The 23,770-nt window shown below is 38.7% G+C and overlaps 1 protein-coding gene across 1 annotated transcript in view; it reads left to right on the top strand.

Moving 5' to 3' along the window:
• The window catches only part of lrp4 (low density lipoprotein receptor-related protein 4), a 102,438-nt gene that overhangs the window by 49,778 nt on the left and 28,890 nt on the right, over window positions 1–23,770 (top strand). The window contains exons 3-6 of the mRNA XM_088412837.1: window positions 14,061–14,177; window positions 18,341–18,454; window positions 18,538–18,654; window positions 19,723–19,851. Of these exons, the coding sequence (XP_088268963.1) occupies window positions 14,061–14,177; window positions 18,341–18,454; window positions 18,538–18,654; window positions 19,723–19,851 (477 nt within the window). The remainder of the gene's footprint in view (window positions 1–14,060; window positions 14,178–18,340; window positions 18,455–18,537; window positions 18,655–19,722; window positions 19,852–23,770) is intronic.

Below are 23,770 nucleotides of genomic sequence, written 5' to 3'. Positions count from 1 at the left end.
GGGACTCTTTAAGTGTTATTGATCTGTGGCCGGTTAAATGTCTGATTGCGGTGTATTGATCTGTTGTGTGATACTTATTGAAGGAGACGCATGAGCGCAGTTGACAGATATCAGCGCGTTTCGAATCCATTAGTACAGTTTGGTCCGTTCCCTGCCCATTAACTTTAAAGCCCACCCCCATGTTGCCAGGCTTGTACTTGTATGTACTGCCACAAATTCCCAGTGGTGAAATCATTCAGACTACCATAAATATTATTCAATATTATTATGTGCATGTTAGTTATTGGTTATAATGGGGGGGATGGGAAGGAAAAGCCTGGAGGGGTGCAAGGCAAGGTTTATTGTACGCTGGGCAAAACTCAGATTGTTTGTTGAGCCTGACGGGCCATATAACCTGCTTTACATAAAAAAATAAAATAAATAATAATTATTATTTATATATATATATATATATATATATATATATATATATATATATATATATATATATATATATATATATATATAACTACATAAAAAATACAATAATAAATAAATTATATATATAAAAAATTATATAATATATATTGTATTTTTTATGTAGTTTTATATATATATAATATATATATATCTCACTAGAATTAAGGTTTTATTTAGTTCAGTTTGTTAAGCAATTTTTGTTTCATACGTGATGTTCCTAGTACCGTTGCATTTCTTCATTTGTTTTAACTGACATGAATGTTTATTTGTTTAAGTTGTCAGGGCTTTTTGACATGCATCACACTCAGTTAGTTAGTTATTTGATAGCTGCTTTTTCTTGATTCGGGATTCTAAAATGGCGGTTCTCAAACGTGAGAACCAGTACCACCAAAAATAAAGTTGGTCACGCAATCTGCCTTTGGATATGCTGGATAAAATACAGTGGACCCTCGCTATATGAAATTAATCCATTCCGCGGTAGGGATCATAAGTCGAAATCGTCGTATGGCGAGCAATAGAAACCAATGTTAATTAGATAATGCGTGTAAAACCCCACGCAGGCACACTGACCGCCATGTTTGAGAAAGCAAGTTTGTTTTTATAAGGCAAAAAATTATAGAGGGGACAAAAAAAAAGTCTCAGTCCACGTTGTAAAGTGAAAAAAACGTAAGGCGGGAACGTCGTAAACTGGGGGTCCACTGTATACCTTGAAATATCACTTCCAAATTTTGATTCATTGTTAAAAATATTTGAGATTGATTTTTAGAGCACTCTGTTTTAAGATTTTTTTTTTCACCCTAAAATGCTGTTTTGTAGGGGATTTACTTCCTGAATAAAATTTGACAATGAATGCAGCATTGAAAAAAAGTTCCAGAGAAACCATTATTTTACAATCACAGCTTAATGATAACAGTCATCTTGTCAAAACTGTGTAGTGTGCATGAAGAAATTCTCAAGCGAGAATCTGAAGTCAGAGTAAACTAGAACTGGATCACAAAGGAGATGGAAAAGATGTTTTGTAATGTTAAATAGATCAACAGAGACAACAGACGCGTGACCGTGGGAGTGTAGATCCAAAATGATACAAACACACACACACGCTGATAAACACAGACAATTCCTCAGCATATTTTCAACAGTGCAGTTCTGTGACTTCTGGCTTTTCTTTTGAACTCGCACATTCATGTCAATTAATCAATTTTTTTTTTAGATAAAGCAGCTATTGTTCTGCATCACTCTGGAGAGTACCATGAAGACTGTGAAGCTCCCCCTTGTAAACTTTGGATCTAATTACCATGTGGGAATCACATGGTAAATTGTCTAGTGCAGATGTGCCTGTGTGGAAGCCAAGTTTTATGCCCCTGTTACCCTAGATAAAGTTTCATCGCCACATTGAGAATAAAGGTGGAAAGGAGAGTTGATGAGGGACTTTGACGAACGTTAAATCTCTTTTTTAGAAGCGTGTGAGGCCGTTGAAGTAAAAAAGCAGAGCAAATGACTCTCAAGGAACACTAATATAGTTGATGGAGGTTCAAGGTGAGCCCAAAATGGCTTTTGCAGCCGGCGCTTATCTTTCGTCAGCTTTTAATATATGCTGCCGTGTGACAGTCAACAATCGGAAAGCAAACATGTTCTGTCAATCATAATGATCCTTCCCGTTTATGGCTTCATATTTAAATATATCGAAAAACATGGTGTGAAACACGCATTCTGTTTGAGTTATGTTTATTTTGTTCACATTTATTAGAGTTGATCAAAATTGATTTGCTCGTTAATATGCGTAAGGTCCAAATTTTCAGGCGGGCTTTTAGAAGCTGACACCAGCCATATGCATTATTTTGAAAGAGTCATCCCGGGCAGGAAATTTCAATATGCTTCAATCGACAATCACCGTGCCAAACAGCTTAAATGACTAGCTAGGGGCTTCAAAGTATCCGCAAAGAAAGAAGTAGAAAGTTAGTTACAATAACTTCCGCTCAATTTGGATTTTCAGCTGTTGATCAATTTCTCTTAGCAAAATGAATTAGGTGACATTTTGACATAATGGTTTGCGCTATTTCAAACCTTGAGATCATGTCACCATCTGGGTGAAATTTCAGCTCCCTGGGGTCTTCGTTCAATGCTTTTGATTTAAAATGCCTTTGATGTAAACGTCGAAGGATTAGCCAATATGCCGCACAAGAGTTACGACATGTATTTTTCGTGTCACGCTTAAGATGGTTTTAGAATGTCATGAGCAATTCCTACCTTGACCCCCCCCCCCAAAAAAAAACAAACAAAAAAAACAAAAAAAAAAAACAACAACAACACCAAAAGTTGTCAATGTTTGGCCGTGATAGAAGCTTAAAAGTAAACTTTTCTTCTGGTATCGTTCTCTTTTGTTACCAAAGCAAGATGGCCGCCGCACATGCACATTGCACTGTTCTAAAAAAAAAAAAAAAAAAAAAAAAAAAACAACAACAACAACACCACCAAAAGTTGTCAATGTTTGGCCCTGGATAGAAGCTTAAAAGTAAACTTTTCTTCTGGTATCGTTCTCTTTTGTTACCAAAGCAAGATGGCCGCCGCACATGTACATTGCACTGTTCTAAAAAAAAAAAAAACCCAAAAAAAACAAAAAAAAAAAAAAAAACCAACAACAACACCAAAAGTTGTCAATGTTTGGCCCTGATAGAAGCTTAAAAGTAAACTTTTCTTCTGGTATCGTTCTCTTTTGTTACCAAAGCAAGATGGCCGCTGCACATGTACATTGCACTGTTCTAAAAAAAAAAAAAACCCAAAAAAAACAAAAACAAAAAAAAAACAACAACAACACCAAAAGTTGTCAATGTTTGGCCCTGATAGAAGCTTAAAAGTAAACTTTTCTTCTGGTATCGTTCTCTTTTGTTACCAAAGCAAGATGGCCGCCGCACATGTACATTGCACTGTTCTAAAAAAAAGTATACAAATAATTGCGATCGACCCTAGTGAACTACAAGATTAAAAAGGATTATGCAAGTGACCATCTCGCCTGTAAACGAATGTAAAATGGCATACAACACATCTCAAGGACAGAACATTCACACTTAATAGAATGCTAAACAGATGTTTCACGGGTTTAATAAATCCTCTTTTTTTTATTCATCAGTCTGGTGGCATGTAGCCAGAATAACACTCATTGCTGTGTTTCCCAGCTTCTGACATGAATCACCATTCCATTAGCAATCAATGCCGTATGTTAATGCACTTTTAGCCAAGCCATTCATAAAGCTCCATGAAGCAAGGCAAGCATCATATCTACAATGCGCTGTTTTGTTTCCATAGTCTGATTTGAAATGTGACGATAGCATATTCTCATAACTACTGTTTCAACCGTATCACTTGATCGAGTTTCTGTTGACATTTTATATTAAACACATATCAATCCTGCTGTTAGCGTATCATATCGGACAGCGATATCAGTCTTTTTCAGAAAGAAACAAGTTATATCGGGACACCTGTAACCCCTTTACTCAATCTAAGAGACGCCATGCTTTATTTGTTTACATTTCTGTCTCTTGTACCAATTTTAAGGAATGAGACGAGCCCTTATTTTTGTTGGTGAAATCAGCCTTTTTCCAACCAACATTGGTGCCAAACCCTCATTTGAAACCGCACCAAGATGTGGACGTCTTCCAAATGACCAAAACAAAATCCGGCCCACCCCTGTCTTGATTTCGAGTGTGCCGTGCACCAGAATTATGCTAATCGTAAAAATAGAGCGCTCAGTTTTGATAACATGAATGTTTTTCACTGCTGTATTTCTCACACAAACCCTCACAGTGCGTTGTTAAAGTACAGTGTAAAATCGGGTTATTTTACGACGCGAAACCTCGATATTCATCAGACAATTGCGATTTTAAGCGATTTTAATCAAAGTAATAAACCCAACAAACACTTGATAACATTCATAGCTCTTGCATAACTTGCTTAAATGTCACAAATAAACCATTCATTTCAAAAGACATATTTTTACGTATCTTACGTGAGTCAAGGCATTCAATCCTACGCGTCAATTTGTTTGTTTATTTATTTTCAAGTGTTTGTGTTAAGAAGGGTGGGAAAATGAGTGAAGTAACAACTGTAAATTTATAAACCACTTGCACAGCATTCTAACACTTATGCAAAACATCGATCACAATTGAGCTAATTTTGAAATTTCTGATTTTGAAAACGACAAAATTCAATACATCCGATTCATAGCCTATCTCGAGTGCAAAATATATAAACTTTAGTTCAGTGTACTAAAACATACCAAGCCACTCTGATTCAGGATCTTCAAAGCAGATTATGCGACTGAATAACTATTTAAGATTTACATATCTGTTCTACAGCGATTTGACCGTTTTGTCTTCTGCCGCCAGCACCTCCCCGGATGTTCTGCGCGTCGTTCGGATTTATTCGGATTGATGTTGGTTACACTACACCGATGTAAGCAGTGCACTATCTGTGTTTGGTTTCCTGCTGGGTTGAAAGTAGCTGAGCATGTTAAAGTGCAAATGCTTTCAGCTAGCGCCAGGGTGACATAAAAGCAAAGGAGATAGATGTAAAATTCAGTGTGCGGTCCCTTACGCCCACAAATTGGGAAGCTACGCTATAAATACGAGCCCACTGTGATGCGGCCTAGCTCGTTTGTGCGAATCTTATCAACTGCGGCAGTATACCACCCAAGTGTGTGCAAATGCACTGATCCAACATTCTGTAATGCTGGTGTTTTAAATCACTGCTGGAGTCAACTCCCCAGATGGAGACCGTTTTATGGGTAGCTGGAAGATGTGTGTGTGTGTGTGTGTGTGTGTGTGATATACAGTATTCAGCTGATTGTTTTCTGTTAGAGCGCGCTCTTCTGTCAGGTTTGACTTGCAATATGAATACACGGAGGACCGCCGCTCGACTGAGGCAACGCATTTCTAAGAAGATGCTAGACTGCTTGGTTTCGACTGCTGTAAAGTTTCTCCTCTGAAGAGTCCAAGATCAAGAGGTTCAGCACTGTTTATAAAGCACTTGGTTTCAGACTAGACTTGAGAGAGCGCAGATACGAAGTAGCACCGGGCCATACATAGACTTAATGCAAGGTATATGTACCGTATTTTCCGGACTATAAGGCGCACCGGATTATAAGGCGCACCCTCAATTAATGATATATTTTAAAACATTTTCAATCACAATATAGTAATAGTCAAAGTAGTAACAATAATAACTCAAATAATAACTAAACTCGCAATAGCATAATAAGTCAATGTCAATATGAGCAACCTTGTTCAACTGTAAACACGCAAAAGAAACAGGTAAAGCTTACTTTATCGGTTCATTCCCCATCTACCAATCCCAATCTCAATATTGATCCATATATATATATAAGGCGCACCATCAGCTTTTTAAAAAAATTAAGGCTTTTAGGTGCACCTTATAGTGCGAAAAATACGGTACTAGCCATGGCAGCCATTTCCAGTATTGCCCACTTTGTTGTGGCATTTTTATGATCACGATCTGGAAATTACAAAATAAAAGAATAGACAATTGGTTTATATTGTATATATAAAAAGTAGTAGTGTGTCATTATTTAGTAGGCCTTTGACAGGAAATCCAATTAATTTAAAATTCTGATATTTGAAAATGCCATTTACCAGCCATTTTCAGACATCCCCTTAGCCCAGTGCTTCTCAAATAGTGGGGCGGGCCCCCCTGGGGGGCGCGAGGTGATGCTGGGGGGGGGCTCGGATGATCCCAGGAAAAAGGCTTTGTTTTTTTCACGTGGAATGTAATCGCAATCAAGTAATAACTTTCATCATTTTCTTTTAGTTTCAGGCACTTTGGTGCACTTGCTTCTTTTTTTTCCGTTTGAGACTAAGCTATAACCCGTATAAACACGATAAAAATAATTAACAGTTGTTGAAAGTTGATTTGTATTGCGTTTTTCTGGCAAAATATAGTTGCGAAACACTACCTTAGCCTAACCCTCGAAAATATATACTGTATTAAAAAGAAACATACCTTGGATTGAATGTTTGTACTCAAAAAAGCTTAAACTTATCTCACACACACACACACACACACACATATATATATATATATATATATATATATATATATATATATATATATATATATATGAATGTTCAAAAATGGTACGGGAATTGTCGCCACATGTGCACACCCATCTTAACCAAAAAAAAAAAAAAAAATAGAAATACCCCCTTCTATGATTTAATCCACCACTGAGAAGTTGTGGCCAATGGGAAAGCAGCAAGGACAGCAGGAGCACAACTGGTCCAAAAGCAGGGACGGAGAAGATTAGGACCCCATTCCCACCTTCTCTGTCATGTCAATTTTTCACCGCAAACCTCCATCAGCTCATCTCAGCATCCCGTCCGCCATCCCCTTATCATGCTTCTCACCTTATTTTAATCCAAGACTTTCTCATTTCTTTCTCACGAGGTGGAATTTTTCTCGCTTAGCTCAGCATGTTTGCCTTGGAGTCCATCTCCTCGTGCCTTGTATTTTTCTTTTTACGTCTTTCCGTCTCCAGCTTTGATGGAAGCTTTGGAGACATTAGCATAATCCCCCCCTCCCCTTTTTTCTCCTTCGTCCTCTACATGCCTTCGTTTCCCTCAAAGCCCTGCCTGGTCCAGGCGGTTTTCTCTTCTTGAGTATTTACAGCCTTTTCAGTAAATGAAGCTGGCACAGAACAGACACGCTTAAAGGATGATAGCGCCGCAGACAGCCATATGAAAAACAAGAACTTCATTTAACCTTCTTTGTGCGGCAGATCGTAGAAAGTCTGAGGGGATTTCAAATGGAACATTCTTTAAAATTTCAAACGTATTGCAATGATCTCTGGAGGCTAAATGGTAAGGTAGTAAACATGACATCCTTTATGTGAGTAGTGAAGCAGGGGCTTAAATCAAGCTGGGCATCAACTGAATTTGATTACTGTATATTTCGGACTATAAATCCGAAAAATGTGGCAGATAATTGATTTTTTTTTGTCACGTTTAAACCGCAACGGACTATAAGGCGCAGGTTGTAACACCAGATATTTGAACAGAAAGATGGTACATGAATGTTTTTATGTCAAACTGAACATGCCTGAACGTTAAAAAACGAGAGCATAGCACCAACACACTCAGATTGGTAGAATACTGCACCAACACAACAGTAACATCCCTGTGTGCCTTTATTGGGGGAAAGTGCCCACGAATGGCAAGTGTAATTGCAGTTCAACTGTGTTTCTTTCCCTTTGTTTACCGGGGAATTGCCCTCTGGTGGTCAGTTTAAAAAAAGGCATACAAGACGCACAATGATAAGCCACAAGGTTTGTAGAGTGAGGAAAAAAGTAGCGCGTTATAGTATAAGATTTCAAAATGGGCTAAATGGGGAAATCCAGTAGGTACAGTACAGTACAGTACAGTAGGTACAAATTACGTCATTTAAACACATAGTCCACTTATTTAACTTTACTTTGGCAGTAAAAAGTTTATATATCGTCTAAAAATTATTTTTCACCCACAATACTTTCTCTTGTTGGCATCATACCCCTTATGAAGTTCATAAAATTGCGCTGTTTTCAATTTATGAATGCTTTTGTGTATACTTAGCACACAGTTAGAGGATCTCCTGGATACTCTGCCAAGAATTAAAAAAAAGAAAATAAATAAATAATAGCCAGTAGTTCTACTCTGCCCAGCGGCTGGTAGTTCTAATCTGTCTCGCTCTAATGTCCAAGTTTTTCTGGCTGCTGACTAGAACTTTGGAGAATCAGATAAGCCCTCTGTGTCAAATAAACCCAAGCACAGGAGAAGAGATCACATGGACAAAGGAGAAGCTTTTTCGGGCCTCTCTGGAAAGCTGCAATCATTCCCAGGAACGTTCTTCGTTGCGGTACAAGAGCCTCAAGTGACTTCAGCGGTGTTTTATTTTTTTTTTTCCATTTCAATTGATTTTTTTTGTCCGCTTTAAAAAATGACTATGCACACAATGCACCCACCACCAGAAAAAAATATATAATGTAATTTTATGCTTATACTACTTCTAAAATGGGGGGATGCATGCAAAACGCTCTATTTAAATGCCATAGGGGCTTCATGGTAAGTTTTAATATTTTATTCGAAATATTTCTGTTTCACATCACTGAAAAAACATTGAGAACCACTGATCTAATAGATCTGTTTTTAATAGCACATACAAAAATTATGGAGACAAACCCACAATCAAGTGCCATGGCTCACTACATTTTTGCGATTTTTGTTGTAATACTTTTGCTGCCGTTTCAGTTAGGTGCTTTGCATTGATGTGGTTAGCTAAACTCGATCTGCTTCTGTGCTAAGAAAACTCATTTTTACGAAGAAGATATATTTATCAGGTTGGAGCCTTTTCTGAATTAACAGGAGCCTATCAGGTTATGCCATCCACAATGAAAGCCAATCAGTGTCCAGCATGTGGAAAAACCTGTTTTCCAACCACTCACACACAAGAATCCCGATGCACGAAAACCAATCAAATCATTCTAAAGTTAGATTAAAAAAATAGATCAACACAATTAAAAAATAACAACTATGACCAATTAATCGATTCCCATGAATCCGTTCAATCGCAATTCTTCCGAGGCTCCTTTTCATCACCTAAATGTTATTTGTCACAATGTTGGATGTACTTCTCCATCTGTGTGCGGAATCACATAATTCCAGCGTTTCCAAGCGAGATGACAGCAAGCTGGAAAGGAAATGACATGTTGGAAACAAAAAGAAAACCTGTAGCGAAGATCCTACGTTGTGCTCCCGTCCTTCTCAGGGGTCCACATCTGTTTTTTTCTCAAGCGTCGTCTTTGTAACGATTTTCATACCTTCATCTGTTGATAAGCAGCTTTAAGACAGATATATTGGTCCCATTAGAGCCACTTGATTCTGCTGCTCTACAGGAAAGAGCGGGCCATTAACTTGCTGCTCAAGGCCACTTAAAGATGCACACACATTTATTTGACGCACACACACCCACACACACATCTTCATGCAAAAATGCAACTGCCGTTTTCTTTGGTGACCGAAGTCTTCATCTAGGAGCCTTTTTACATGATTATCAGCCGGGCTGATCAAAAAATATGTTTCATTCATCTTTGGCCTGTTTTTGCAAAATAATTTACCGTATTTCCCGCACTATAAGGCGCACCGGATTATAAGGCGCACCCCCAATTGATGACATATTTTAAAATGGTTTCCATATATAGGGCGCATCGGATTGTAAGGCGCACCCTCAATTCATGACGTCTTTTCAAACGTTTTCAATCACAATATAGTAATAATCAAATTAATAACAATAATAACTCAAATAATAACTCTAAACTCTCAATAGGACAATAAGTCAATGTCAATATGAGCAACCTTGTTCAACTGTAAACACAAAAAAGAAACAGGTAAAGCTTATTTTATCACTTCATTCCCCATCTACCGATCCCAATCTCAATATTGATCCTTATATAAGGCGCACCATCAGCTTTTTTTTTTTTTTTTAAGGCTTTTAGGTGCGCCTTATAGTGCGGAAAATATGGTATTCAGATTTCAGTAGTCGTACATGAAGATAGACTGATTATTTAAGATATTTGCTTCTATTTTCCAAGCTATTTTCTTGCTGTTGTTTTTTTTTTATTGTTGTTTGGTACTTTTTAACCACTAAACAATACGAAAAATGACTTTTTGGTGCGCCTTATAGTGCGGAAAACATGGTAATTTGGATATGAGCGGAATGTTGTTGTTTTTTTTTTTGTTTTTTTTCCAGTTTAACTTGAAGCAATGAGAATCATCAGCTGTTTCTCCCCTGATGATTTCTTATTGCTGCTTTGGCAGTACCTTTTAGGTCATTATCTTGCTGCATGATGAAGGATATCCGGATCAGTACGCTTGCAATTTGAGCCTCCGAAATTCCCCAGTTTGAAGCCCCTGATGTTGAAGAACTTTGGGTCTAACTAAATGAACTTCTTTTTGTCAGTTCTTTGTATTGGTTTCATATTTGCATGGCCGGTAAACAATCGTCTATAGCAGCGCAGGGAGACGTGCGGAAAACGGTTCAAATACAGTCAGTTAATTCCTGGAATGCGTCAAAGCAGCACATGAGGGAAACATTAAATGTTATGAGGCTTTTATGAGCGTGTGGGTGTGCACGTGCGTAGTTGTCAGTCTCGGAGGGAGGAATGCATTGGTAGCAAATCGGAGTTAAGCATAATCTGTCTGATAAGCGGGATCAAAGAAGCAAGCGAGCTCATCAAGCATCAGCCCTGTCGAGACTCCTCATAGCGGGTGGGGGTGGGGTTGAAGGTGCGCCTTCGCTTTATGCATGAGTGAAGATAATTGAAGTCGTTTGCTGCTATTTACAGCTATACATTATTATAAAAAAAATCCATTTTACCTGTGCCGGCAGTGATTGTGCTCATTGAAATGTTTTAAAATACCAAAATATTATTCAAATTAGCACAATACTCATTCTTGAAGGGTTTTGCGATATTGCTTGATCACAACTACCGTATTTTCCGCACTATAAGGCGCACCTAAAAGCCTTAATTTTTTTTAAAAAGCTTATGGTGCGCCTTATAATCAGGTGCGCTTTATATATGGATCAATATTGAGTTTGGGATTTGTAGATGGGGAATGAAGTGATAAAGTAAGATTTTTCTTTTGAGTGTTTACAGTTGAGCAAGGTTGCTTATATTGAGTTATTATGCTATTGAGAGTTTATTATTTGAGTTATTATTGTTATTACTTTGAGTATTACTATATTGTGATTGAAAACGTTTTAAAATGTGTCATTAATTGAGGGTGCGCCTTATAATCCGGTGTGTCTTATACATGGAAAATGTTTTAAAATCCCTCATTAATTAAGGGTGCGCCTTATAATCCGATGCGCCTTATAGTGCGGAAAATACGGTAATTTCACTCCTTTCATTACCAAAGAAATGCCTTCAATATTTCATTACAATTTTGAGTTTGTTGAATTTCAATCAGCAGATTTCGATCAACTAGTTTTTCTGTCACATGACACTAATTCACAAGATTTTTACAGTTATCTGAAATAGTACCCGCATCATTCTCTGATTGAAAATAAAAGCGCACTACCATAGCCTATCTGCATAATAAATCAACCAGACGATCGTGACGATCGTCTAAAACCGAAATCATCAGACGTGAAGAGATTGCAGACGGACTGGGCAAGCAACCTCTGTATGATTATGTCTTGCCGTCTTTGTCTTGAATAATGTAATATCCGAGCAAGGGTATGTGGGTCAGTAGGGCTTTACTTTTACCCATGGGACCCAGCGCCACGCCCCAACACACACACTTAATTCACTCCGCAAGCCCCAAGTTGTCCGCCTGTCTGCCATGCTGGTTGACTCGCTGTGTGACGTCATGCATTTTTCATAAAGTCTGCAAAGCCCAGTCAATATTTAATATCTGGTATTGACAAGCCAGCCCAGTGGCAAGACGAGTTCCCCTCCTCCCGCTTTTTTCCATCTTTGGCCCGTAATTAAATTAGCTCTGTCTGCGCATGACAAAGAGCCAGTCATTAGACAGTGAGTATCTGCACTTTAGAGCGGATATGAAGTTAAGCAGGAATGTGCTGATTTGAGCTAGCTAGACACTGGGACATCTAGTATGAAGCTGGAACAAACATGGAGCTGCTCCTGGGCAGGATAACCAAGTAACTATTGAGTACTGACCCTCCCCTTGCCCAATATTTCCTTGCGACAATAGTAACATTTTGCGACCTTGAAAAAACGCTGAGGAGCCACTACGCTCGCAAGAATTCGCTCCTTTGGCTTAAGCGATAAACCTGACAGCTGTAACAGCGCATTAGAGTCAGCGCCGTGTGTTAAAAAGTGATCAGTAAGAACGGCAACTTTCAGGCTATTGGCATCAAATTGCGCAGAGTCATTTGCATCTCTTTTTAGCCTACGATGACGCATTCTAGCGTTGCTAGCTAGTGGCTAATTTATGCTAGATACAGATCTTTCGAAACCTGATACACTTGTAAACACTGGCAATGCAATGTGTTAAAAAGTGATCAGTAAGAACGACAACTTTCAGGCTATTGGCATCAAATTGCGCAGTCATTTGCATGTCATTTTTGCCTACGATGACGCATTCTAGCATTGCTAGCTAGTGGCTAATTTATGTTAGATACAGCTCTTTCGGAACCTGATACACTTGTAAACACTGGCAATGCAATGTGTTAAAAAGTGATCAGTAAGAACGGCAACTTTCAGGCTATTGGCATCAAATTGCGCAGAGTCATTTGCGTCTGTCATTTTAGCCTACGATGACGCATTCTAGCGTTGCTAGCTAGTGGCTAATTTACGCTAGATACAGATCTTTCGAAAGCTGATACACTTGTAAACACTGGCAATGCAATGTGTTAAAAAGTGATCAGTAAGAAAGGCAACTTTCAGGCTATTGGCATCAAATTGCGCAGAGTCATTTGCGTCTGTCATTTTAGCCTACGATGACGCATTCTAGCGTTGCTAGCTAGTGGCTAATTTACGCTAGATACAGCTCTTTCGAAAGCTGATACACTTGTAAACACTGGCAATGCAATGTGTTAAAAAGTGATCAGTAAGAAAGGCAACTTTCAGGCTATTGGCATCAAATTGCGCATAGTCATTTGCATCTCATTTTAGCCTATGATGACGCATTGTAGCATTGCTAGCTAGTGGCTAATTTATGCTAGATACAGCTCTTTCGGGACCTAAAAACGCCGGCAATGTCAAAGTTGTTAGCGCCCTGAATTTCCGATTGAACGTGGTTTCAGAACAAAAGCACGTTGTTTGTATCAAGAGTCAGTTGCTGTAGAAAAAATAATGAATGCTGTTACGCCGCGACATGCCGCCGTGAACAATTTCAAAATAATAGTATGGTGTCCGTATGTTATTAGGTAAACAAAGCTTTGTTTTGAAGTTGGCCTTCCCACACCATTTACGGCATGTTTTACCGTCATGCACAGATAGAACAATTGTCGCTTGACATATTACATATGTATACTAATAAATATCCAGGTCAAGAAAAGAGGCCTTAAACATTTTTTAGAACCAAGATACTTGAATTACGAGGACTCATTTCAGCCTTAATTCTAGCTATTCCTCTTCAGATATTGCACAAGGCATATTTGGTGCTTTTCTATTGTATATCTGACGGTGTCCTCCCACATGGTTGTGTTTTTTCTGGTTAAATCTTTTTCAAACGCCAGCTGAACCAACTTTTTGTTTTATTTTCATTTTATGAAGCGGTGTATGTGTTTGATCGGAAAATCGTGTTTGTCGTAGTCATGCGCGTTGCTATGGGAGCGCCAAATGTTAGTCAGAAAGCTGAAGTTTGAAAAATATAGACAGCAAACTGAACCAATCAACATTTAGATGAATATTTACACATCACGTCCCAGCAGTGCAATAACTCATTTTGGTGGGGCCATGACTGCGACCCCCCCCTCCCCTTTTTTAGGCAATCTGTACACCCTCATTTCCTCTCATTTCCGCCGCCTAAATGCCTGTTTATCTTTCATGTCTTCACACTGACTGAAAGTCGTTTGGCCTTGTTTGCTTCCAGTGCTTCCCACCTGCTCACCACTGGACTTCCATTGCGACAACGGCAAATGTATACGACGGTCGTGGGTCTGCGACGGAGACAACGACTGCGAGGACGACTCTGATGAGCAGGACTGTCGTAAGTGCGCCGCTTAAAAAAAAAAAAAACTGCTTGTAATCTGCTTTAAAAAAAAAAGTAAATACTTTGCTTGGGATTAATTACAGAATGAGCTTTGTGTTTGTTCAAAGATTCTTTTTAATCACTTTCTGACTTAACATGGATGGTTTCCTCTGGCACAAATGATCGCTAAGTGCCCTTTAAAAATCCAATTTCTTCACGTACACTATCGATCAATACAAAGTGTTTCCCCATGTCCTTTCTCATTACAGAAAACTGTATAAAGACCAACAATAATGGGAAGATTATCTATTATTTATATATTATTTGTCTCATGAGAGAGTTTTCATAATTGCTCTATTGCATATGTACGACTTATACCACCATGAAGCCTCATGAAGCACTTTTGATATTTTTTGCTCCTCTAGATGGCACTCTTCCATTGAAGATGCATTGGAATTTGTTGCACTAGCCTTTATCTTTAAACCAAGAGCACCATCTAGAGGCATCAAATAATATCACAGGTGCTTCATGAGGCTTCATCGTGGGATCAATTTACAATATCATAAATATGCAATAAAGAAATTCAGATTTTTTTGTTTTCCGATTCAAGATCGGAGACCGAAATGACACGCCATCCTGCAAAAGTACTGACTATCACTATTTTTGTGTGTGTGTGGAGAATATGAATGTCTGCCACTTTGTATTGACGCTTTTTATTGCGCTTTGCACTTTAATTATTTACTGAGTTGAATTCTAAAGGAGGTAGACCATGAAATTTGTAAAGTCAAATGACAAGCTCAACAAAAACACTGCCGATGGACTTAGTTGTCCTTTTTCCTTTTTTTTTTGTGGGGGGGGGGGGGGGGGGGGGGGGGGTCTTTTGTGTCGCAGCTTTGAATTTTTCATCTTGCCGCATAAATTTTCATCGCGCCCCCTTTTCCCCAAACTGCTTACTATTTAATGCATTTTCCCATTTTTTTTTCCTCACCCTGTTTTCATCCTTTTTTGTTTTGGTTTTATTTAATTATTCAGAGACGGTGACCTAAAGAGTCTTGTCACACTTACACACACCGACGACATACTATTTGTGGTGACTATGAGATATTTAATTTTGTAGGTTTCATAGTTAAAAAAACAAAAAAAACATGAAAGCAAGCACACATTCAGGAAGCCTGGTAATGACTGTGAGCACCCTTTGCCCTTTGCTGTTTGGCAGCTGGGTGAGTGATAAGGGTCTTGAGGGCTCGTCCACCTTTGACCTTTCTTTGTTTACCTCGCTGATGGCAGCAAATAATGCAACCACTTGGACATCGGGGGAGTGGCTTTTGTGTTTCCACAGGTTAAAATGTTGATTACCACCTAAATCATATTGGCGTCGATAAAAGTTGACATTTTTGAAACTAGCCCTCCAGTATTTCGAGGAGCTTAGATACCTTCAAAAACCTCTACGTGGCACCAGTTGTCATGTTTACCTGTAGCTAAAGCTGTGTCTAGGGTAAGTTAGCTGCTAGCTAACAGTAGAGCTGCACAATTAAGAACATTTTAATCGTGATCGCGATATTGGCTGCCGCAATTAATTAAGCTGATCGTCTGCGATATTAACATTTAAAAAGCCGGCTACCGTATTTATGTCAAATCAAGCACTTTGTCTTCCAACCACCAGGGGGCAAGGTTTCGAACATGTTTCAACGACAAAAGCGTCTGCTTTCTCACCAAAATATATTATTTACCAGTGTGATATTTGTAAATATCACACCTTAAAGCCTTGTTTATATATTGCTTGTTTAAAAAAAAATAAATAAATAAATAGACATGTTTGACCAAACGTGATGAATAATCTTGATTTCAATATTGATCAAAATGATTGTATTATTTTGGACGTAATCGTGCAGCACTAGCTACCATCAATGGATTGCTCCATATAGGCTGGCATGATAGGTGACTTCAATGCTGACATCCTGACACAGTTGCCGTTCCAACTGATAACTTTTGAACAAATCATGCTGACTCAAATGTGCCATAACAAACTGGTAAATTTGGATCAAAATTTCTGGGGAGAGGTGTGTAAAAATCCAATGTGTCTAAAGCAGAAAGTAGTGTGCTGATAAGCCAAATTTAAATTTAAGTTTAAAAAATTTAAGGAATATGTTTGTCATTCAATATTAAGGTTGTTAATTTGTTTGTTTGTTTGTTTTTTTAAATTTTCATCCAAATAATTGGTCTTCAAATTATCTGCAGAATATCGGAATTCTGAAAATCACTTATCAGGAGTAACTTTTCCAACCCATTTTGCATTTCAACCAATTTTATATCAAACGAACGACCAATCATTTTGCAGTCGTTTTCCCGAAGACAAGCCGACATATTCTGAGTTCCGATGGAGCTCACATATCCTCTAAATCAGTCGAAGTGAATGAAGGCATTCCGAGAATTGTGCCACCTCCACAGGGCACCGAGAACCATCCAGCGTATCATAGATCTATGATGTATGATTCAGATGCTCACGTTCTAGGATGGGTCTGTATCATGTCACCCCCGTCCCCGGCTGACTCACGCTTTGAAGCAGGAACATGCCTTGAAACAGAAATCTCTGCTCAACTCAGCATCTCTGTGTTCTTGTTTCCCTTTATCTCTTTCTGTTTGTCTCCGTTGCCTATCACACAAATACACACACAACGCTGATAAATTATAGATCGCCATCTGCCTTGAGCCATCCGTCATTGGTTCCCCTTGACTAACGTGTTTACTCCCCCCCCCCCCCCCCCCCCCCCCCCCCCCCCCCCGGGCTAGCGAAGCCGGGATTTGCCATCGATTCAGGGCAGCAACTGTAGACTGTGTTTTTTTGAAAATCCATTCAGTACTTTAATCAATAGGGCTGCGATTAATTAAAAAGCCAGGCGGAGGAGTTTGGCTTAGCAAAAAAAAAAAAAAAGGTGGGAACAGAAACAGTGGCAAAGTCACGGTGCTAAAAGTTGACTTGAGTCTGTGACTACGTCGTGTAGGCACAGGCCGTGGATGACGAATGTCTTTTATGTCCAGTTTCAAGGTTAACTGTCTTGTGAAATAGCACTTCCTTTTATATTGCAGCCACGGTTCCCAATTAAGGCGTAAATCAAGCTGTGGGGCTTAGCAGGGCCACTTGTAAATTTCAACCGGGTTTGCATATAAATCAAATGGGATTTTATTTAGCTTATTGATTTTTTTTTTTCTCACAGATGAATTCTCTAAGCAATACATTTCTTTTTATGTCAACGTGGCTATAAACTTGATATGATGGACTGTAGAATTTGCGCCGTAATGTGCTTACATTTGTTTGTGTAACAATATTTTTTTTTTGCGGTGGGGGTTAGGGGGCTGGACAGCTCATTGTTAGCAAAATGATAATGAAACTGAATAAAAACGCTCCATATGAACGCCACAAAAAGCATAAACAAAAAGCATAAACGGGCTTGGCAATAAATCACATGAATTTGATTAATTCGTCTTTTTAAAAATTTTTAAAAAAGTTTTAAAATTTGTCATTAATTGAGGGTGCGCCTTATAATCCGGTGCGCCTTATAGTGAGGAAAATGCAGCACTTATTTGTGGCATTTAAACAAGTTACACACAAGGTACAAACAGTTATTTTTGCGCAGTCTATGCATGTTAAGTTTATGTTTAAACAATTTTTAAGTCAGTAGACTATGTTGTTGCCCTAACATTTTGCACATGATAAATATTGGGTTTATTACTTTGATAAAAATCATTTAAAATCCAGACTGGAAAAAATATGTGATTTCTGGGCCTCATTGCTCAGCATCAATTCCCATTTAGGATTTTCAAAAAATGAAAATCTTTTCAAATAGAGCGTATGTTTAGAATGGTAAAATGACTAAAACTCAGGATTTTGAAAATCAGATGAAGAATATTGGAAGGACACGACGGCGGAACCCGAGTCTGAATATCCGATTTCGTCTCAGAAAACCACGATAGAAAATTTGAGCTAAAATACAGCAAGTTAAATTATTTCAACATCCGCCTTTGTAATAAATTGTTTTCATTGTAAAAGGACTTGACACCTTGACTGTTACATGCATTTTAATAGGCGGTGCCAATAAAAATTTCGGCTGAAATCTAGCACGATAATTTCTTGATTTATCTCTTGTCTGACGTTTAGACCGTGTGGCTATATCTTTCCCCAGCTCCTCGAGAATGCGAGGAAGACGAGTTTCAATGCCAAAACGGCTACTGCATCCGCAGCCTGTGGCACTGTGACGGAGACAACGACTGCGGGGACAACAGCGACGAGCAGTGCGGTGGGTACAAATGCGAAAGCAAGAATAACCACCGCACGTGTGTTCCATTTTCCAAACCTTATTTTCGATTCGGGTCCTTCCAGACATGCGCAAGTGTTCAGACAAGGAGTTTCGCTGTACGGACGGCAGCTGCATTGCTGAGCACTGGTACTGTGACGGAGACACGGACTGCAAGGACGGGTCCGATGAGGAAAACTGCCGTAAGTTCGTGTGCCCGGCTGAAGGCTATTTATAGCTACTTCGAATCTCAATTATAAGCCCATCTATCAAAGAAGAACTTCGCAAATTTAAAAAAAAAGTTTTTAATGCTTCATGGATCGATCGATCGATCGATGAGTGGACGGAATTTTTTCTAAGATCTATGGCACAGGTGTGGAACTCCAGTCCTCGAGGGCCGGTATCCTACATGTTTTCAAACCTTTTCCCTCAAAAACACCTGATTCAAATGATTGGGATCATTTGGAAGCTCCCGCAGAGCTTGCTAATGAGCTAATTATTTGAATCAGGTGTGTTGGGGAAAGAAAACCGGAAAACATGCAGGATGCCGGCCCTTTAGGACTGGAGTTCCACACCTATGATCTATGGTTTGTATAGAGAGTTGGATTGATGGACAGACGGATATTTTGGTATTTTAACGTTCAATTGACGAGTATACTTGCCAATTTTTCTACTTTTTAACCTTTTTCAACGTTTTAAATGATGCACAATCACCAGTAGATGGCGTTGATTTCCCAAGATAAGATCAGCAAAGTGTGCAAATCTACTGGGAGGAACAGCTGCATTCTATGCAATCTACTTTTGCTCTACTGTCCATTAAAAAAAAAAAAAAACATCAAAAGACAGAATCAAATTTTTTTTATGCTGCAGAAAGGAGAAAATCTCTTCTTTCATTCGGTGGATATGGTATAAAAATAATCATTGAACACAATGTCTTCCGGGTCATAAAAATGTCAAAATGCGCTATCAATGCTAACGCTTTTACTCCTAATAATACTATCAATAATATTAGATGCGACATAAATGGTGCTTTTCGTGATACTCACAGACATTTTACATCAAATATAAATGAGTGACTACCGGTAGTTGGAAAAAAGGAGACATATGGAGAAACAATCAAAAAGAAGTAAATCCAGATGCCAAACCCCTTGTGCATCTTGATCTTCTGTCATCTTATCCTCCATTTCATCTCTAACGGAACTTCAAAGTACTTCAGACAGTCGAAACGTTTTTTTGAAAGTGTCATGTGTTTACCGTATGTTTGCGTGCAGCCTCAGATGTGATGGCGGCCACCTGCAGCGTTGAAGAGTTCCAGTGCGCATATGGCCGCTGTATCCTGGACATCTACCACTGTGATGGAGATGATGACTGCGGAGACTGGTCGGACGAGTCGGATTGCTGTAAGATAATCGTTACTCACATACGTGCGTTTTTAGGACTATAAAACGGTACTAATTTATTTCGGCACCTGACTAAATGCCTCGAGAAATGAAGGCTAACTATCAAGCTTATGGAGTCTGTTATCAGTTATAAGCTCTTCTTTGTTTTTTTAAAGAAAAAATACCTTAAACAGACTACAAAATAATACATTGTTTGCTTGTAGAGTTGAGTCAACAGGCCCTCCTCTTTGAAGTTAAATAGACGCCAGTCACTAACAAGGAGGAGGAAAAGTGGAGACAGACCCGTTTTAGAAATACAACAGAAGAAGAATGTTACCATTTGTTTATTGGATGTATGTATTTATTTACACATTTGACACAGTTTTATGATTGATATTGTGTTTGTGGAATATGAATCAAGCGAAACCCGCCTGTTTTTATGCATCTCAGGCGGCTGCCATTTTCCCACTTGCTATCGATTGAAATTTCCGTCGCGGTTGGCTCGGCTTGGGATTGTCACGTGACCAAACTTAGCAAAGAGATGAGCTGTGATTGGTCTAGCAACTGTGATGCCAAAATGGCCGCCCGCAGTGATGGTCTAAAACAAGTGGATTTTACCGCTTAATTAATATTCCGCAGATACAATATTATTCACAATGCCGTGTTAAGACTAGTAGAAGTGCATAGACGTTATTATGGTAACGGAAACTTTTTGGGTTCCACTTGCACTTGAACGTAGCACACCTAACATTCAATATTTTGTTTAACTCACTCATACACACACACCGAGTCACTGGCTTTCTTTTTGATGTTTTTATCTCCACCGAGATAAGCATAACTTCAAGCTTCGCTGTCATCATCGGAGCGTCACCAAGGTCACAGCAGCCGGAGCGCTTCTCTCTGTTCCTCCTTTGCTCCCATGTCCAGGTTTTTTTTAACGCAGCTGTCTGCTTCATTCACTCAAACGCATACAATGTTTGAAATATTAAATACTTTCACTCAGCAATGACAAAAAAAAATTGTCTCTCTCACACACACACACACACATAGATGGCATTCCTCTGAGGCATAAGACGTCCCCACACAACATTCCATGGAATCTCCTAACACATGAAGGATGCTTTGTTTGGGGAAAAACTAACTCTCTCTCTCTCTCTCTCGCTCTAGCTCTCTCACGCTTTCTCTCTCTCTCTCGCCCTGTCTTGCCACTTCTCATGTGAACACATACAAGTCCGAGGGCCCAACTGATAAGGATTTTTTTATTTTATTTTAGGGCCATGCCAATTTTTGGCTGTAAACAGGTGTCACTATTGAATCTTTTAAAAATGGCTTCTCCTATCAGTTATTCTATGTAGTTATCAAGTAATCCACCGCAACCCTCCAAAATATGACTGTAGTTTTTACTTTTTTATTAACTACACATTATGATTTTTCTATGGACAGACTCCTGCAGGCCTATTAAAAGATTTAAGCATTCAAATCAAGCGTGTTGAGAAAAGAAAACCATCAAACATGCAGGATATCGACCCTCGCGATCGGAGTTCGACATCTATGATTTAAGGTCAACAAATACAGATGAACAAATGTATTAATAATTTATTAATCTACACAATGTTATATGTACCTGACACATTCACTTACAGACAATTCTTCTGTCTCGAAATTTCTTTTTAGTTTAGGATGTTTGACAATGATTTTGCACATTTGCAACTTGCTGTTGGCTAATTTAGGGGAAAATAATCATTAATAATATATATATATACACATATATATATATATATATATATATATATATATATATATATGGACACCCTGAACTGGTTGCCAGCCAATCGCAGGGCACACAGAGTCGAACGACCAATCACGCGCCCAACACACCCCTCATTGTTCATCTCTCTATATATAAATTATTCGATACCAGCCAAATGTGCCTATGCTAAATTGCTAGGAATCACCACTAGCATTAGCATGCTAGCGTTTACCATATAAGATCAATAAACACCAACTCCAATTGAGTTCACATCTACATAAAGTTATGTATACATTACACATGTAATAATGTCTTTTAAGTCACTTATAGAGTATGTTTCAACAATATTCAAAAGAGTAGCCACAACAAAGTCAATAACTCATTAGGGCCCCGCCGATTAATCGGTCGGGCCCTAATGAGTACTGCGTGTGTACGAAAGTAACTGCGCCTCACACAGCCTCTTTGTTTTACTCTATCATTCTCTCTCTTTGGGAAAGCACCTGCCGTTTTGATCTTCTCAGTTTTCTCCCAGCCAGCTGATAAGCCCGCAGCGGTGGGCCAGAAGCAGCGAGCGTGTCTTCTTTTGCTTTCTCGGCCCCGCCTTCCGTTTTCTTTATCTCTGGCCCCCCTCTTCAAGGAGAACAGACACGCACTGTCAGGAGAAAACATGTCAGAGAAATGCGCACGCCTGATTTAGGGCGCTTTGATTTGTCTTTAATCTGCCTTTCCACCTCCGCCCTCATCTCCTGCCAGGTGGAGGATCTCTTCCATCTTTAATTGCAAGTCGTGATATACGATCTGGAAAAGGCTCGCTGTTGACTCGATTGCGCAATAGTATTGAGACTTAAAGGTGAAAGCAGTCCTTGAGTAATTGGAGTACCGTGTTTTTCTACCCGTTTATTGAGTGTACACTGTCAGGGAGAACTCAAGCTAACCGCCGCAACAAGCGTTTGTGCTACGCTAACAACGCGGTGAAAATGCCAACTTCAAATCTTGGCTTTCTGAAAAAACATCAACGCCTTAGTACTTTTTTTTTTTTTAAATAATAGGTCACTTGACTCATCACCGACGTCAACAAGATTACCGTATTTTACTCACTATATGGTGCACCGGATTATAAAGCGCACCTACGATGAATGGCCTATTTTCAAACTTTTCGTATAAGGCGCATAGAATAGAAGCTACAGTGCTGGCTGGGTTTGTCTTATGGATCCACTTGATGGATTGTCAACAAAACAATCTGAATAGTCAGTCAAACTTTTCCATCAGAAATTAAGCATATAGATGATTTGGAAAGTACTGTCTGAAGAATGGGGGCGGGGGGGGGGGGGGGGGGGGGGTCTTTATTACATTAAAAGACTGCTTAGATCAATGCCAAGATGAATCAGGACTTTAAAAGAATATAATTATGATTCACTTAAATACTAAACTTTATTTTTGCAATCAAATTGCAAACAAAAAAAAAACCTTAAAATATATTGTTTTGTCCATATACAGTAAAAACAGTTTCCTGATTTATTTTAATTAATTTAAATGAATGAATTAATTTTTAATTGTAAAAAAATACATCTACAACTGAAATGCAGCGGTAAAAATTGAAGAACTTACATGATGATTGTTATTTTACTTTTTCGTCGCCAAAAAAATAAAACTTGCGGTTTATGCACTGTATGAGGCGCACCGGTGCGCTTTACAATTTTAGAAATACGGTATGTTGTCTCAAAATCAAGTTCAATTGTTCAATTAAAGATGCATTCAAAAAAGACTTAATTACGTCGACGTTGTATAATAAGGCGCCGGTTGCCAGTAATTAGTGGTGGCTCTAATGTTAGCTGCTACCAGTGGATGCTAGCGATGTTAGCCGCTAGCTGCCCCATGTAGATTGATTAAACCCGTCTGATTACTTTCCAAAGACTGTTCAATGGACATAAGTGACTCAACTGACGCAGTTGCTGTTTTTTTAATATCACTTTTGAACAAACAAGGTTTAATCAAATGTGCTGTTGTAGCTGGCAAAATTCATTCCCGTGGTTTTAACGTCACCTTGTTGCGTAAAGCAAATGGCGGGATATTTGCTTCTCACAAATCTCTTATGTCGAATTAATTTATTGTCGTGGAAATGCGCGTTGTTTTTTCAATTGGAATTTTCAATTATGTATTTAGGTCTGTACTGTACTTATGTGGAACTTA

This window comes from Hippichthys cyanospilos, chromosome 4, assembly GCF_059441005.1.
Source record: "Hippichthys cyanospilos isolate Australia breed blue-spotted pipefish chromosome 4, RoL_Hcya_1.0, whole genome shotgun sequence".
Classification (NCBI taxonomy): Eukaryota; Metazoa; Chordata; class Actinopteri; order Syngnathiformes; family Syngnathidae; genus Hippichthys; species Hippichthys cyanospilos.
This window is presented reverse-complemented; position numbering and strand designations above follow the sequence as displayed.